Below are 19,037 nucleotides of genomic sequence, written 5' to 3'. Positions count from 1 at the left end.
TAAGACTAGAGCCTAAGATTGATATTGAAATTCAACTTTGCAATTGGTATTGTAAGGTAATAATTTATGAATTATAAACAATGATTTCCGCTATTTACCATTGAAGCAATGATAAATGGCAAACTAAACCTTTAAGTGTTAATTTATATCTACAAAAAAAACAATAATCAATGAGTAATTGCAATATTTGAATAGCAATTTGCCTTTTCTTCAAATGGACCCACTTTTTGGTATATCATTTTTCCTGATTACAATCAATCCAAATCAACTGGTTAGAGTTGAAAATAAAATAATGTTAAACGTTAGATGATTATCAGCCAGATCAATTGAACTATTTGCCTCCCTCTAATCTGAACACCCAACGTAAATTGTAATCGATGCTCATCATCACTATAATAATCCTGACCATGATCGTAATCATCTTTTGTGTACCATCATCTTATCTGGTTGACCTGAGATCATTTAATCAGCATGAGATGAACCTTGAGTAGTTTGTAGCTCAGAGACTCCTAAATTATCCTGCTGAGAGTTTTTGTGTCTTATCATTATTATCATTTCATCATTTAGACTCTTCTTGTCCGGATTTACATTCCAGGGACAATTTATCATTTTAAAAATTATTAATGGACACACAGAGAGTTGAATAATCATGAAGATGAACAGCGATGAAGATTAAAATGAACTCACAGACAGAATAAACACTTGAAATGAACATTTGCTACAAATAACAATGAATAAACGATTTGGAGGAAAGCAATTATAAATACTTGTATCAATTTGAGTTGAACATTTTATCCATGCCAATCATCAGTTACTGTAAATGTAACAGTTAAAAAAAACATGTTCATCTGATGAGTTGAAGATTGAAATTGATTTAGTGGTTGTTAATGTAAAATGGATTAATATGAGATACCATGTATATGTATGTGCTTTTTCAAGGCAAAATGCTTGAGTGTGGTAATAAATTTCAATTAAATGGAGGCAAAATGCTTTTTGATTATGTTAATTTGTCTTCTTATTTCACCATCAACATGATAACCATTTGGTTTGATTACATTTTTTGGTTAACTACCAAACGATCATTTAGTTTAAGCAAAAATTGGCCGACAAATGTTAGCTGCAACAATTAGAAATGTTCAGATTACAGAATATCTTTTCTATCATGTTACTTTTGTCCAAGCCAATGATCAGCTATCAGGCCTGGCATCCAATATCAAGTCCATTGTTTTGTTTAAATTGTATCACCAATCAGCGTATGTTTGCCATGTTTGCGTTGGAAATTTTCTCATACATTGTTTAGGCTTCAACCATTAATCAATTAAACCACTGTAGATAATTGTTTTTATTAATGATATCTACATGTTATAAAATCACATACAGAGACTAATCAGCAATTTTAATTAAATTTGCAAACCATCTTATGTTAACTCTTGTTACCGGCGAGCTTGGCTTTATATTTCTATCAAGTTACTTTCTAATGGCAATTGGATTAGTTGATTAACTGGCTTGAGATTTCCTTTCAACAAATCTTTCCCAATAATCTGATGGTGAACAATTTGAAACCATTAACATGATCATTATTGAATTCCTCAAGAATAACTCAAATAACATCGGACATTCATTTCTATGTTTTTGGTATCCTTGTTGACTGTAAACCATAGCAATAAGTCTCCTTTTTGGTGGATAAAACTTGAGATATGATGATAACTGATCAATGAACTTTAATAAATGACAACACAAACAAAAATTAAGGTTTAGATTAAATCAAAACGCAGAAGAATACGTGATTAATTTTGATAATAATCATTTTAATCAAGCAACAACAAAATGTTACTTGCTTTCCTCACATCTTGATGTCAGGCCAGCAAATGAAAAAATTGTAATGAAAGAGCGCAATTTTCAATTATGAATTGATTTGAAAGCAAATTTGATTTTTACTCGTTAAAATTGATAATTGAAAATATATCAGCAATCCTAAATGATAACTAGATTGATTAATTTGCTAAACAATAATGAGAAGCATAAGCAAAACGAATAAACCTTTCCCTGAAAAAATTGGACAATCAATTTTTAATGGCTTTTTTATTGATTTGGTCTAAATTCAAAATGTTTAAATCGTCAGATATTTGTATACTTTTGATGGACCTTTTTATTAACCATTTGAAAAGTAAGTCAAATTACATTTTATTGGACTGATTGTGTTGAGTGAATGAATGAATCTACATTGAAAGGCTAATTTTAGCCAACATGCAAAAAAGCAAGACCTTAATACGAGTTACTGGCCTAATAATAAGACTGTGCTTTTGTTTCATTTTTTATTGTTGTTTCAACAAGTCTGTATATCTGAGTTTGAATATTAGATTGGGAAAAGCTGTCAATTAATAAAATAAAGAAATAGATTAAAAATTAACTCAAAATGGTGTGTAATTAAAGGTGAGTCAATAATCATGCCAAACATAATGAATTGAAGTATAAAGATGGTTGTGATTTTGAATAAAAGTGAAAAAGTTAAACAAATTGTTGAAACAGTTAAATTTAATGTAATAAAAATGATGCCTTGTAAGGTGATAAGAAGCTAGCACATCTCCTATGGCCCAACCTGTAAATCACTAAGAGTTGTTATCCAGAAAAAATGAAAGCAGAAAAAAACGCGAATAATGATAATGAAGATTGTTCGTAATAAGCAATTTATCAAGCTTAAACTGGCCTCTCTCTCTATCTCTTTCCTTCTCTTTCTTCTTCTCTTCCTTTATCCTCTTTCATTTTACATCATGGAAGATGAATAGAGATGGAAAAAGCAGTTCCTGTAATCACGAGTTGCATGCTAATGCTCTTCCTAACAGGCCAATGAATATGAATTAAAATCTCACTCCCAATATTTTGGCCTTTTAATATTTTCTTTCAACCGCTTTTTAGTTGTTTCTTATTCATGAGAGTAGAAGCTGGAAAACAAAGCGGCCACTATTTTTAATCAGTGATTGATAATGAGATGATGGTGAAAATATCCGTTATCCAAGCGAGTTTACTTGATAATTCAATAACTGGAATGCTATATTGTGACAAATAGAAATTTATTATTAAATTAAAAATCACAGATATGTAAGGTTGTTGCATTATAATTACCTTTAGCTTTTACTCATTCCCTTCATGATCAACAGGTTACGTTGTTTCATTAAAAATATCTTCAAGATTTATTCATAATGAAATTAATTGTTTTTATGGTGATGATTAAGATGGTGTTGAGGTTGATAATCAAATGTTAAATGGTTGATTATTTTACCTTTTTGATGGTTGAAAAACAAAGCGATGCATATTAACAAGAGTAAAGAGTCGTAAGATTTGCGCTGTTGGGAAAATCAACAGTCAACTTATTGTCTTGTGTGTTTCATGTTCCGTAGATTAATGACATGCGAGATGACTGGTAGTTCATTGTAAGTGGTGTTGCTTGGAGGTTGATGGTTGAGGCGCTTCCAGAATTGATGGTAAACCTATCACTTTAGCATAACTCTTACTTTCGGTCTATTATTAGACCCTTAGGCCTTATGCAACAGGCAGCACTATAACCAAGGATTGCTTGGACGACCTGGAAAGATGACGAAACATCAGCAAAATACTGATTATTAATATGATTTAGATAACATTAATGATGAAGATGATGAAAACGAGAATGAGAATCACCAAAATGATTAAAATAATGATAAAGATGAGATTTTAATAGAGTGTATCAAATACAAGCAGGCCAAATACAAATGACTGAACAGTTTTACAGACTAATAGTCTGTCCTGCCCCCTGGTGTGGTCACATGGCTTCTCAGGCCTTATTTCAGTACAAATTATAGATTAATGTTATAATTACAAGAAAATTATTCAATTACAAATATTATCACATAGTGTACTATCTCTAAGGTTTTGCAATTGATTCCAGAATTATGATTGGCTCATTCATCTTGATTGGTTTAATTCCGTGATGATTTATCCTCTTGTTCAATTCTTCCAATCACCAGATTTATCCATTCTGTTAATATTGTCCATTGTTTTCCCTCCGTAGTATCCATGTTCCAATCCTTTCCTTCTTTTGACATCTGAAGTATTTCATCCTCTGAAAGAAAATCTTTTCTCATCTCACTCACCAACTCTTATTCAGTTATTACATGTTTCATTCCTCTTTCATTCCATCCACAGATAGATTTATAAACTTTGTTGTCATCTTTTCTCAGTAGATAGTCTAATTTCTTAGACTAATTTCTATTTATTTACTGGTGTTGTCCAGTTTTTTAATCATATGGAGCTTTATGCTTTTTTTTGAATGATTCTTTTCAGAATTTTCTTCTTAAGTAAGATTATCTTTTATTAATAAATTTTGGAAGTATTTCACAGTATATCAAAAGAGAGAAGACCCTTTTACTTAGTTCCGGTTTAACAAAACCTAAAATATGAAGCACCTTGACTGACCTGAGGTTGACCTTGAGAGTTCTCCCAATTTTTCCTTTAGTCTCTGTGAATACACTTATTCTGGTGTCCATTTCAACTAATTTAACTAACACTTTATAATTAAATCACTAAAGAAAATATTAATTAGAATTATCTTATTAATTACAATCACTATTGATTTAAGCTAAAGATGAATTTTATGTTGATGAAGAAGGAACTTAAAGAGTTTGGTTAAAAATTGGGACAAATTGAAAGCAACTGGTTGAGCAGAAAAATATGAGCAAAAATGTAAGCGCGAAACACAAAACAGATATAAGTTAATATTGTTGCCTCTCCTTTCAATTTTTACCTCAATTTTTTGCTTAATTTTATTTTTTCCCTTTTTTTTAATACTTATTCAATAAAATATTTTGCATTATTATTAATACCTTGCGGGTAAAATGATGGATTGTACACTTAATTCAATCCTGATTTGAACAGCCGATAAGTTGTTTGTATGAAACAGCATAGAGTACTTTTTAATGAGTCCAATCATAGATCTCAAGTTTCTCATTAAATTTGGTCAATTTTGTTTTTTATTGAATTGTAGATGTAATATTTATCCACTTTCACTTGATTGCCAACAACATAATGTAGGTAAATACATAATAATAACAGTCTTTCTAGGATGGTTATCTTAACACTGATTAAATCAACGATGAATGAAACAGATAAGATTAATTAAAGTATCAAACCGGTGTTACAGTAGAGACAAGCAGTTTAATGAATGTTATGTTATGGGTAAATAAGTCTTGACTGCTTTTACATGGCTGATAAATATTACATGATCATGAAAGGAGGGAGAGAAGTAAAAAAAAGATGATAATAATATTGCATTAATGATGATATTTACCTCTGAATTAAGCCTTATAAGACAAGACGTTGTTTGTCTTACCATTAGTTACACTCACACAAGAGTTAAGCCTTGCTATTCCTAATCAATCTTATTTCCCATGCTAACTGGTTTCATCATTTTAACCGACTGATTAACCACCGTCATCGATCAGATTGAATTAATCATCTCTCTTTTTTTTGTCATTTTTTATTAGTTGATCGCCAGTTTCACTTTTATCGTCACCACTCTTCATCAACATCTCAATACACTCATTTCCTCTTCCAACTATAATCATCTCTGAATCGGATTTTCAACTCTTTCACTTGTCACTTTTTTTTGCTGTCAGGCCCAAAGGCATTTAAATTATCATCAACCTAATCATACTCGCAAGCATCAACATAATAATCAGCATAATCATTGTTATAATCATCAGGATAAATGTATTATAGGCATCGTTAGTGTGCTAGCATATTTAATTTGTTTCAACTGGAGTTAAGGCATGGATACAGTTTATTATTAGCTAAAGCAAAATATCAATTAATATGTTCTCGTAATTAGATTAAAGTATATTCACTTTTCCTGATGGTTAACCGCAATCATAAACCACAGGTCTGTACATATGGAAGTGTACATGAAACAACATTAAAATTTGGCAATTTAGCCTTCATTCCCATTAATATCATTTTATTGGTTGTCTTGAAAATGATAATTATGGTAATGATGGGCCGTGAAGAGTTGAAAACAATTTTAAGCTGGGTTAAGTGAAAGTTTAACTTGAGCAGAAAGTTAATAATTAATAAATCTGATTTAGAGAGGCAAAAATTAATTTTATCGCCAGTTTTTTCAGTTGCCGTGATGAGGTAACTGAATATGATGAATAGCCAAATTTCAACAGAGAACCAACTACACGCGTATTTTAACTGTGAGGGAAGTGTTGGGTAATCAATAGTGATTATGAATTGGCTGATTGAAAATTGACATAAGGAGACATGAAAACCTTCATGTTCAGGATTTTGTTTAACCAATTTGCTTCCTTTGAACTTTATCAGATTTTGTATCTTGAAATAACATGAACTAATAGTGCAATTATCTAGAGACGAACCGTGGTTGTTGATGATGATAATTATCATCATCACCATGTTGTCGGTCGTTGATTTCAATAGCTTCACGCTGAGATAGTTTTAGGTGTGGAATGAGTTGACGTTGTACAACAGGAATTTTCATTTGATCATGAAAATCAAGCAACATCGGATATATCTGAAATTGTATATTGTACATGTGTCCATTGGTTAAATTGAAGTAAGCCAATTCCTTGACTGAAAAAACAAAAAAAATGTATTAGTTTGCAAGCAATTAAAGTAGTTAATTTGTTATCTACATGGTTTGATAGGTTTGAGATGATAAGAGGGGCACAATTTTAATTGAACATCAAAAATTGTTGAAAGACCTGAGGAAATGAAGGTAAGGTTGGAAAGAGGAGAAGAAAAGTGAAGGGTAAAAAGGTGGAAAAGAGTTAAGCAAAAAGTGAAAGAGATATCCATCAAGAACAGGGGAAAATAGATTGACTTTTAGAGGGTAAGGCAACACCCAAGTTGAGCGATTTTTTCCATTGTAATAACCCTTTCAGAAATGATCGGGGTAGAAGACGAGATTGAAAGATAGTGAGAGTGTCAACTGTCTACCTGGATGATGTGAGCGCTGATGAGGAAACCTCCTAAACGATGATCTGATAGATGAATTTGCGTAGGACGTTGCTCACCCTTGTCATAATAATTTTGCTTATCATTTATATTCTGACTTTCTCATGTTTCTTCACTTTCACTTTGATTTCGTTTAAACTTGAATACCCATTCAATCATTCAGATGACAAATGATGGTTGAATCAGCAAGAAATACAAAATGTACATAAACATTCACACTTAAATGCAAAATCAAAATGAATAACTGTTGAAGATTGATAAAGGGTCAAAAGGAAAATGAGAAAAGGTCTTGCTTGATGGATGTTGCACCCTCAAGAGCATACCTTGGTGTAAACACTCATTCTTTCTTCCATGTTATACATCTTCCCAATGACTCAATGTTCAATCATAGTTCAATCATAACCACTGATTGGTACCTAGATTGTGTTGAAAAATTGATTGAGGCTTGAATGGGGCTCTCTTTTCCATGTACACATGTAGTCACAAGTTGTTAGCCAAGTTGAAATCAGTCCTGGTGAATCCTTTTATCCTCTTGTTTTACATGGTGGCCTGAAACAAAAAGAAGATGAATTAGAATTATTTAGACACTAAAACAAGTGACAATCAATTTAATGAGGATAAAAAATAATGATCAGAAATTTGAGTAACAACGGGGCGTATTACACTTCAAATTACACTACAAATATTCTCTATTTTATAAAATACGTAACAAAAAAAAACAGATAAACGACTTACCAAACCTTTGAATCGCCAATTAAACTAAAATGTGAATGAACAGATTGAAATAATAATTAACTTTGATGATTGAAAATAAATATCAACTGGTTTGATCCACACAAAAAGCAAAAATAACTCTTAAACAATGTATTAAATTAAAAAATGCAAACAAAAGCAGTTGGCGGTTAACAAAAGATATGTAATCACATGGTTAGAGGGATCGAGAATAAATTTACTAACAGCAATTTCATTGTGATTTGATATTTTTGTGAAAATTATTAACCTAAGCGATGAAATCATTAGCAAATAATTGTTTAACTCATTTTGTAATTGTAATTAGTTGTTGAACCGATGAACTGTTTACAATTAATATTGAAAATTGTTGTTAACATGTTAATAATCATTAGCTGCAGCATTTGTGTTATAATAAACAGGCAAGCAACAACAAATTCAAAAAAAGGCCAAATCTTATTAACTCTGTTTCTTATTTTGTTTCTTTATTTAAACGCTTTCTCTCATTTTACATTAATTGCTGGTTTAAACTAATCATTTTATGCGTTACAATATCATAATTAAACGTTACAATTACCTCAATCAAATACAAAACGTAAGCTGGATCCAATGAATTTCAATCGAACCGTTTAAATACGTTGGAAACAATGTAAGGAGTAAAAAACAAAAAGTGTACTTCAATTTGCTTACAATTGTGCCGTTAATTGTTTATTTATGAATTTCATTATAAATACAATAAATTGTTCCATCACCTTCAGGTTCAAGCGTTTCATTAAATATTTGGTCTCCTCAGGTAAGAAATAATAAACCATCTTAATCAAGTAGCCATTGAATCGCAGCTTTGGCGATTGTTAACCAAAAACGTTTACTTTCATTTCACCATTTGCTGTTTATTGTCTCGCTTTTTTTTCAATCATTATTCACTGAATATGTTTGATTTTTTACCCTGATTCATATCAAGATTGATTACTCCATGTTAACCAGACCATCCACTAATTGACCTCAGGTTAGTTCATTTTCATACGATTGTTTTCATCAACAGAATAATGTTTCATTAATCTTTGTCTTTTGTGTTTCCACCATCAGTTAATTTAGATGTTTCAATGTATAAATATACATTATTAAATGCTCTCTTAACCTTTAATTACCTGGTATACATTCCATTACCTTGAGGCAATTTAATTTCAAATGAATCCCCTTATCAAAGGTGATCTCAATGAGGATTGTGATTACATTCAATACTTACCTTAAAACCGATCTTTAACATCCTCTTTGGGATATTAACGTTTTTCATGTTGGATTAACTTTCCAATTCACGATTCATCAGCTTCCATTAGATTTAACAATTGTATTGAAACAATCTTAATTGAATCGACAATCTGTTTAAGCTAAAATCTCAATTCCTTTTCAGGCCTTCGCCTCTTGTCTTGATGGCGTTTTATAGTCCTTTAGACTCATCTGTATCTGTTGCTTGAGTGTTACTGAAGATAATTTTCCCTGGCAATTAATTGATTCACCAAATAGGCAATCAAGATCACAAGTTTACGTAAAGCACGATTTAGCACAAAAATTAGGTATTCATGGTTTCACATAGCAAATAGTGATTTGACTTAACTCTATTGATCCATTCTTTTGATTCATCATGTGGTTAATCAACATGAATACTTGAGTTTTATAGCTTGAAATTAAAGTCAGGGTGGAGGGTTAATGAGAGGGTTAATGAGGCCTTAATGAAGACTGATGAAGACTAAATAATCTCGAATGCGAGTCTTTTAGCTTTTTTTTGTTTCTATTGCAATTTTTGGCAAACACAACTTAGCTTGATTGATGATCTCTTATGATTTCAATTGATTCAAATAATAGTACAATTCAAGTTTAATTAGTGTTTGTTCACAGAGAATCGTTTTCAGTAAATGGTTCATCTTGAATTATTAGCTATTACCATCATGAGTAGCTTCAGAGTTGGTTAAAACGTGCAATATGATTTGGATTTCAAAGTTGATTCAATTGTGATTTAGATTTAACCAGAAATACTCCAAATTTAGGTTGGAATAGCTAGAAATATTGAATATTTTCTCGAAATGAGACTTGATTTTACCTTAACCAATCTCTTCATTAACTAATTATAACTTTGCTGTTTCCATATTTTTTAACTCGATGATCATTTTTCAAGATCAACACCAGAATTCTGATGATTGATTCATCTGCCAATTCAATAATAATTTTCATTTTTCTTTCCATTTTTTACGCAACTTTTCCCTTTATCCAGAACCGGGTGTAAAATTTTGGCTATTGAACACAAAATTACCTTATAACCCATTTATCACTATTGGTTAACCTTTGAGATTTATTTACCAAAGCATTTTGTGAAATAATTTGCCAAACAAAATATGTTCAACTCGAACAAAATTTTCATCGATTACCATTTTGATCAATGAATATCTGAGGTCATAGAAGGATGAAAGATGGTTTATTTGATTCTTCTGGTTAGTTGAAGCTTCAAATATCTAACCCACGAATAATTTGCCTGTCAAAACACAATTTCAATGTTACTCAATTTTCAATTTCAAAGCTTATTCGGCAAATTGGCATTCACTAAATTTTGTGAAAATTATTTAAAAAAATTCATCTGTTAGAGCTGACAGGTCACTTAGATTACAAATAACGTCGCTGTTTTAAATGGAAAATAGAAAAAGTTACAAAATGAATTTAGCATCTCTTGTTCAAGTCTGTTTAATGATGATTATCGTCAATTAACCACAAGAAGTGCTACATTAAGTTTTTTGAATGGTTTAGCAAGAAATCAGGACAGAATGGATGAAGTTAAAACTTTGAACCTGAAAGAGTACATCAGGTTAACATGAACCAGACAACAAATGAAAAGGTCTTCTTTTGTATCGTAAATGAATGATTTGTCACTCAAGTAACTAACCGGTTGCTGCTAAAAAGAAACAAATATCACATTTATACACAACTCGACACAAATGGGCAACAACGGGTAAAAATAAACCTCTTTCGGATTCAGACTCTGTTGGCTTGTAGGGACAGCAAAACTGAGTTTATTTGTGCGATGAAAAAGTTTTTATGAACGATGGTTCACGAGAAAATCGAATGCAAAGTTGAAACTTCGACTGCTTTTTGTACGATCACGGAAGCAGATTCGCTCATAAAACTCATTTCACTGATGTGCATTTATATTATCAACCAGAAAATGCACTTATTTCAAGAAATTAAACTTTTATTTTTCTGGAAACCAATAAATTCGATTTTGAGTTAAATCGATCGTTTTCTGTGACCTTAAGAGTTAGCGAACTGAAACTTATTATTTGTCCATAAAAATTGTTTTCTCAAATCATAGATTAAATAATTTCAATAATACAACAACAGTTCTCTTGATTTTGGCCATTTGACTTAAATTTTTGCGACTCGATATTTCGAGAATGGCATCACCTAAAATCATTATTCTTTTACCAATACACTTCTTTACGAATTAATAGTTTGATTCACTAGAATAACTTTCCGTTAGCGCTTTTGGTTACGATATTTGGCTTGTAAATGTACAAGCAACAACTTATTCAACAAAACAAATTCATATAAACCTAATTCTTGGTAAATAAACCATTTTTACATTTATAAACAAACTGACACAAATAATGGAAAACGAATGGCTACAACGGGTGTAAATAAACTTTGTTTCAAATTTTAACGCTGCACGTTTGTAGAGACATTAAAACTGAGTTTATTAGCGCGATTAAAAAGTTTCTATGACCGATAGTTTACAAGAAAATCGAGTCGAAAGTTGTAACTTCGATCGCTTTTTGTACGATAACGGAAGCAGATATTTTCACCAGACTCATTACTCATAAGTGAATCTTGATTATCTACCAGAAAATGCACTTATTTCGATAAATAAAATTTTCTGTTCCAAATAAAATTGATAAGTTCGATTTTCATTTAAACCGACTTATTTCTGGGACCGTAAAATTTAGAGTCCTGAAACTTATTTCGCGTCCATAAAAATTAATTGTTCAAACTATGGACTGAATACTTTTTTCGCTTTAGCGATAGTTCTCTTGATTTTGGCCCTTAACCCAAAAACTTCAATGCTAAATATCTCGAGAATGCTTTGACCCACAACCACGATTCTTCCACCAAAAATTAGATTTTAATATGGGCTATAATAATATGTGACTAGAAACCCAAGAGAGCTGAACCAATTCATCTTATAATGAATATTCTCCTGACACGTGATAAGTAACCAGTTATCTTTGTTAATCTGGTATCAAATCTGGAAACAAAATAATACAATGCTATAACTTTTGTCGCAGGTTCTTCACTCATCCAATATTTGCATATATTATAGCCCATAACAAAATCTAATGTTCGGTCGAATATTCATGATTTTGGGAGCTAACATTCTCGAGATATTTAGCATTGAAGTTTTTGGGTTAAGGGCCAAAATCAAGAGAACTATCGCTAAAGCGAAAAAAGGATTCAGTCCATAGTGTGTACAATTAATTTTTATGGACGCGAAATAAGTTTCAGGACTCTAAATTTTACGGTCCCAGAAATAAGTCGGTTTAAATGAAAATCGAACTTATCAATTTTATTTGGAACAGAAAATTTTATTTATCGAAATAAGTGCATTTTCTGGTAGATAATCAAGATTCACTTATGAGTAATGAGTCTGGTGAAAATATCTGCTTCCGTTGTCGTACAAAAAGCGATTGAAGTTACAACTTCCGACTCGATTTTCTTGTAAACTATCGGTCTTACAAACTTTTTAATCACACTAATAAACTCAGTTTTAATGTCTCTACAAACGTGCAGCGTTAAAATTTGAAAGAAAGTTTATTTACACCCATTGTAGCCATTCGTTTTCTAGTATTTGTGCAAGTTTGTTTATAAATGTAATAATTGTGGTTTTTTAGTCAACTCAATGTTACTGCTTTTCATCGATTTAATCCAAGCTTCCTGTCACCTCTGAAAAGGACCAAAAATGATCTAAATTGTCATCACTTTTCACCCAACTTGAAGTCTATCCAGCTAAATGTCCATTCTGTATCATAAATACGCTTTAGTTTAAAAAGTGTGGAAATAAAAGTTAGCGTGAATGTGAGGAATCGGGAAAGGATTGAGAACAAGAAAGAGTTAAGGCGATCATGTTGATCCCTTGTTAACTGGCCACGCAATATAAACAAGGCCAGTTAAGTACATTTGGCCCCCGCCTCTGTAATGAGCAAGTTTAATGAAACCATCAACAAACCTTTACAGGTTTACAAGGATGGAAAGCAATGGGATAAGGTAAGAGGCCTTTCATTTTTACTTTACAAGCCAAACTTACAGCCTTCTGACTGACCAAAATCCTTCCACTTTTGCAGCTTTTTTAACACAAAAATATAACCTGAGAAAAGGAAAGTTGTATTCACTTTTTGAGATTCACTTACAACCAACCAACGCACGATCATGGATCCATAAAGGATAATGATGATCATCATCATGAATGTTATTAACAACAATCTTCTCTTGCTCACCATCAACCTCATCTTATACCAAGTTCATTGGACCTCTAACAAGCCATCTTATTATCTCCAATGGTGAAGCTAATAACCCCTGTAAATAGAGAAACAAATTTCGGAATTAAATCTCCTAATTAGTGTAACAAGTAATTCAATGGAATCACAAGAAGACAAGAGATTCAAATGCTTGGCTTCATCTAAACGATAACATTTAATTAGACAATTAACCAATGTTCATTATGGACACTAAAGAACCACTTCAATCTTGAAAAACTGGAACCTAAATCGGTAGCCGTCAACAACTCCATCAGGTATTTAATGATAAATCAAGATTAATCTCACAGTAAAAGAGTCGTTTATTGAGAAATTGATTTTGAACATTGAATTTCGATCAGGAAAGAATGATATCCAAATGAATTGAATCGCTCGAAATTTTGCAGACAACTTGACCTGAGATAATTACAGACTTGTCAGAATTGTCCATTACAGACTGACTGAAATTATATCTGAGGTTTATTTCAGTAGTGGATGAAAAGCTATTTTTGATTGTGCTTTACAATTTATTTTAGATGACCCTTCTATTTGTCCAGTTGATGCTCATCAAAATTGATTTGATCATTGCTTTATTAGCTTTTTGTTTCAATGTTGAAGTTTGCAGTTAACATTGATGACTATTTGTTACAAAATAACAATTTTGAATAAAGTTTTAAATGGTCAATTATCACATCAATCCATCATAATCAAAAATCCTGACAGAAGCAAGTAAAGCTGGCAAAAAACAATAACATTTAAAAACAGCTAAAAGGGAATCAAATTTGCATATTTTCATCATGTTTCCAATTTAATTTGAAAATCGCAACTTAAACTCAATTCAAGTTTTCAAACTGGACCAAAAAACTGTAAACTGTAAGAAACTCAATCAATTTACTATTTCTCTCTGTTAACATCACAAACTCATAAAGTTATTAGCATTATGAATCCAAACAAGAGCTGGGTCAGGGAAGAATCAAATAAATTGTCGGAAAAAGAGCAAAATCCATGAGAAAATGAAGTTTTGATGAGGTTTTCATGCTATAATTCAAAAAAATTCAATGACGAATAACTTTTTTTGATAAGTTTTGTCTTATTCGTAGTCAAAGCCAAATCCAAGAATACCGAAATTCCCGAAAAAGCTCAATAAATTGTTTTCTCAGTTGATCAACTCCAGTTTTCAGGGAAATTCCTGTTAAAGATTTCCAATGATATTGATCATCGAGTTAAATGATTAGTCTCATTTTTTTGAGGTTTTCTTACCAAAGGATTATCACCTTTCGATTATCATTATTTCGCGATTTCATGATTTAATGAAAAAAGAAATGAAACGAAAATGAAAAGACGAATCTTGTGAGTTTATTCAATTAATTAGTTAATAACAAAGTCATTGACTAGAAATGAACTGATAATAATAATAAGAGTAACAGTCAGTTTTTGTTTGTGTTTTTGTGTTATTTTGAAAATGAGATTTTACAAATTGTGGAAGATAAAGAAAGGATTAAACATAGTTTTAAATGAAACAATTAAGGAGTTCATCTAATAACATAATTGTTGGCTAATTGTAATGATAAAAGCAACTAATAACAATCGGACAATTGTTTTAGTTTACAAGATTGAATTTGATGATGCTTTTGTCGATTGTTGGCTTTACAATATTTCATCTCATGCGATCTTAATCTGATCAAATCAACTTGATTGAAATCAGTATTTTGACCTTATTGCCACCATTAGCAACAATTTAAATTACTGTTAAGGTAACAATTTACATTGCAATATATTCAACAATCGACTTAACAATTTATCATCATCATTGTAATGTTAAAATTTGAGCTAAAGTTTGGCTTTTCTTGTCTTTAAATGTAACAAAAAGGTTTTACAATTTAAACTTAATTTGGTTAATCAATTAAATAATATTGATGATAACAAGTGTTTGATTAACATAAAATGATCCTTTAAATGAAAGTCCAAGAAAATTGTAAATCTAATGATTAAACATAAATTTTTTGATCAATTGATTTTCATTAATTGTAAATGTTGATTGAAACTGAACAAAATTGTCAGAAAAAAACTGAAAAAAAGTGAAACAATTAAACAATTGTTTTTCGCATATAATTAACATACATTTATATATATTTTAATTGAACAATTTGACCTTTTTGTTAAATTAATTCATTGGATTTATTAATTTCTTTCTTCGTTATCACTTTATTTTGTTTCAACCTAATATTATATCCTATCTTATTGTTAGGTTTGCAATATTTGTGAACCAGTCAAACCTTTCCTTTGATTAATCGTGTTGTGACCATTCAAAGGATGAAAAATTTGATTATCACAAATTAATTAGTTAATTAGTTTGGATTTGGATTCTTCTTGCATTACAAGTACAATATTGCTTGGTAAAGAAGACAAAAGAGTTAGGAAGCTCAAAATTAATCTGGTAAAGTAAAGGTGTGAAGATCAAGTATTTTAACCAACTAAACATTTTTCTGGTTTTCTGGTTAAACGTTTTGTCAATGAAACAAGAAAAGCTGATTTTCAGATTATCTCACATCATTGTTCAGTTACAATGAGCTGATTAGTTGATGGTAAACATTGGGAAGATTAAGGGAAAGATTAAGAGGAAGATAAATTAGGATAAACCGTTTGTGACCAAAGTGGATCAATTTGGCTTAACATTGAGTCAGGAGTTGAGTATTTTGTTGTACACTCCAAGCGAATTACCTTGGGAGGGAAAATTGAGTATCAAGAAATAATCAAGGTATATTCAGTTAATGATACCCTAATTTAAATCTTAAATGTTTAAATTATTGATTTTGTTTTTGTATAAGATTTAAGCTAAAAGTTAATTTGGTTAAGGAAAACGATGAATTACAAAAAGATCAATTGGAAGCCTTCAATACATCCCTTTGTTGTTGCTTTTTCGTTAGCTGTCTTGTTATATTTATATTATTTTTGTATTATCATGTATTATAAGTAGTAATATAAAGAAATGGTTTTATGCTGAAAGATTTGAAAGATTTGTTAAAAAGGGTTAATGAAGAAGAAGATAGGAAGAGCTTGAAAAGGAGGTCAGTTAATTGGCTTTGCTTATTGTCCATTAGTTTTTAGCATTTCATTTTGTTTTGTTTTTTTCATTCCTGATTAACTTGGCACATTTTTTGCTCGCATTTAGCAGAGCTTATAAAGTTTGTGTTTAAACATTATTTAGTGATTCTGTGATGATCAAATGTGATTATTTGCGTGTAAAGTGTTTTATGGCTGTGATTATAATTGTCCTTTGAAGTCTTTTTGTTCCTGGTTTATTGGCTGAGGTTGAATTATTGTTTGCTTGATTTACGTTGGTTTGATTTTTCTCCAGTCTTTTTGGAATCCTTTTCTTCATGATAAACCTTGGATCCACGGCCAGATGAAGAGGATGGGTCTGATTTATCTGCACTTGTACCGTGTTCACACAGGCCACAGCTAATGGGTTGCTTGTTACCAGTTGCTGATGATGAAGATGATGAATGATGGTGGTGATGATCCCTTTCCATCTTTTCCTTCATTGCTGCCTGTTGTTGAGCTGTGGTCAGTCCACTACTGGTTGACTTGGCGGTTGTTGGTGCTCTTGGTGGGGGAGCGGGTTTCTGCTTGATTGCTGGTTTACTATTCATGTTACTATTAGTTGATCCAGTTGCTGGTGTGGCGGTTGTTGATGATGACCGGGACAGGCTACTGTTTTAAAGTTGAATAGGAATGGGAATGATGAGAAGAGAACCCAATGTTGATTGATTGCTGTCATTTGTCCCTGATGTAATTAAATGCAAAGGATTTGGGTTTAACATAAGAGGTGAATTTGACCACTCATCGATATCATCAAATAAAACGACTGGAATAAAATAACTGAAAAAACATTCGGGTTCAACTGAAGCTCATTTCATTGTAACACTCATTTTTCATTTTACAATGTTTTTTATTCCCTTCACTAAAATGTCTTCCATTGTATCCTTTAAACCAAATCTAGCTGTATATTAATGAGAAATGAGTTTCGATATGTGATAATCAAAGTAAAATCAATAAGAATGAATAACATGAAAAAATAAAATAAAAACATAAAAAACATGCAAGTGGTGCAGAAAAGACAAGTCTGAATTGGAGGAAATTCACTGAAATACAAATGTTTCTCTTCGAACTTATCTTTGTAATGCTAGTAATGAATGTTGGATGTTAATGCTAATCATGGTTAGGAGTTGGAAAATAAGGAAAAGGATTTATCAGAGACAAAACACAGGCTTTTGATGGACAGTGATTGAAATACTTACGAATGGTGATGAGTATCACTAGTTGACGAAGAAGGAACTTGCTTATTGGTACCTTGAGATTCTGAATTTGATTGCTTGTGATCAGGTATTTTACTGTTACCATTATTGATATAGTTTATGTTGCTATTTTCATTATCATTAACAGGACTCTCAGCTGATCCTTGACGAGATGATTTTGAATTGCTAATAGGTCTAGTTACAGGCACAACCATTTTTTTTACACTTTCCCTGATGATTTGTCTAATTGTTCGTAGGAATGCATTACGGAATTCACTTGTACTATTGGATAAATGGTAAACCTTTTCGGTTCTTCTTTGAGTGGACACACCAATTTGACTACAACGAAGATGAATTAGTTCCCAAAGATACTGTGAAGCTCCTTGCTCATTATTAGCTAATTGATTATTATTACTGTTGGTGGCATTATTATTGGCATCTTTAGTAGCACCTTTTTCATCTTTTGTCGATGTTGCTCGAACTTGCACTTCAGTGACTGGAATCAATACTTGGTAACGAATAATTTCTACTTCAGATATTTTAGATGAAACCGAGACAAGTTTCTTCTTCTGTCGGATTCGCTCTTTACATAGGAATACAACTGCACTCTTAAAGACGAAACACATTGAATGAAGATCCAAGCCTTTCTTGATTTTACCCAAAAATTCACTTATATTGGCCCATTCAACTCCACCATAGTACAATAATTCAGATGGACTCAGTTCAATGGCAATCTTCAATGACTTTAGATGCTGCCTTTGTAGATGGTCAAAGATGGCTCCATACTCTTCGTGGATCCTTTGCATTTCATTTATGTGTTCAGCTACTCGCTCCATTCCTTTCAATGCTTGTGATAAGTGTTTATGTTCATCGGAGTTTACATCGGTTAATGATTTCAATTGTGACAATAATAATGGATATTTCAATATTCTCTGGATTGGCTTTATTAAATATGATTCAAGGGAGTTGGCGTGTTGTCCTCTGGATGTTGTATGAAGAAATTCAATTAATGCTGGGTTTTGAGCTTCAGTTGAGGGATGAAGTATTTTTGAGGCTTTTGAATGTGATGCACAAAATGATGAGTATAATTTAAATTTATCAGCGTAAAGTAGGAATGAATTACCAATTGCGAAAAGAATGTTCCTAAACTGTGAAGGTTGATTATATGAATCAAATGACTCTTCCATCTTGATTGATTCCTCTAAAGATTCGAGAAAAGCTCGTTGAAATGTCACAATCTCTTGAATGTTACCAAATAATAATGCTATATCTTGGATTGAAACAAGACTTCGTTGCTTCATAGGCTCCAAGTAAGTATCCAAAAGGTTATTCAAATGCTGTTATATGATGTTAGAAGTTAGAGAAAAAGAAAAAGATGATTAATAATTGGAAAATGATAAAGCAATTAACTTGAGACATGATTAACAAATGTACGTTTAGTAAGTTGGTGAGT

General features: G+C 31.4%; 1 protein-coding gene and 1 long non-coding RNA gene across 7 annotated transcripts in view; both read right to left on the bottom strand.

The window, feature by feature from the left end:
- Nucleotides 1-2,517: 2,517 nt before the first annotated feature.
- Nucleotides 2,518-7,930, bottom strand: LOC107366336 (uncharacterized). 4 transcript variants are annotated; one of them, XR_003083077.2, is made up of 4 exons: nucleotides 7,741-7,930; nucleotides 7,329-7,554; nucleotides 3,124-6,621; nucleotides 2,518-3,049 (listed from the first exon to the last, which is right to left on the bottom strand). It is a non-coding gene; the product is annotated as an uncharacterized LOC107366336 (long non-coding RNA). The 4 variants fall into 4 exon arrangements; XR_001569625.3 differs by having other exon boundaries at nucleotides 3,124-6,616; XR_016199254.1 differs by having other exon boundaries at nucleotides 7,422-7,554.
- Nucleotides 7,931-14,620: 6,690 nt separating this feature from the next.
- The window catches only part of LOC107366482 (protein still life, isoform SIF type 1-like), a 28,335-nt gene continuing 23,918 nt past the window's right edge, over nucleotides 14,621-19,037 (bottom strand). The window contains exons 4-5 of one of the 3 annotated variants that reach the window (XM_015934100.3): nucleotides 17,588-18,921; nucleotides 14,621-17,289 (exon numbers count right to left, since the gene is read on the bottom strand). In XM_015934100.3, the coding sequence (XP_015789586.1) occupies nucleotides 17,286-17,289; nucleotides 17,588-18,921 (1,338 nt within the window). In that variant the 3' untranslated portion in view covers nucleotides 14,621-17,285. The remainder of the gene's footprint in view (nucleotides 17,290-17,587; nucleotides 18,922-19,037) is intronic. The other 2 variants (XM_015934098.3, XM_015934097.3) reach the window with 2 other exon arrangements.

Source organism: Tetranychus urticae, chromosome 2, assembly GCF_039701765.1.
Source record: "Tetranychus urticae isolate SD_2017Ah chromosome 2, NJAU_TeUrti_SD_1.0, whole genome shotgun sequence".
NCBI lineage: Eukaryota > Metazoa > Arthropoda > Arachnida > Trombidiformes > Tetranychidae > Tetranychus > Tetranychus urticae.
Note: the sequence above shows the minus strand (reverse complement) of the source record. Positions and strands in the feature narration are given on the sequence as shown.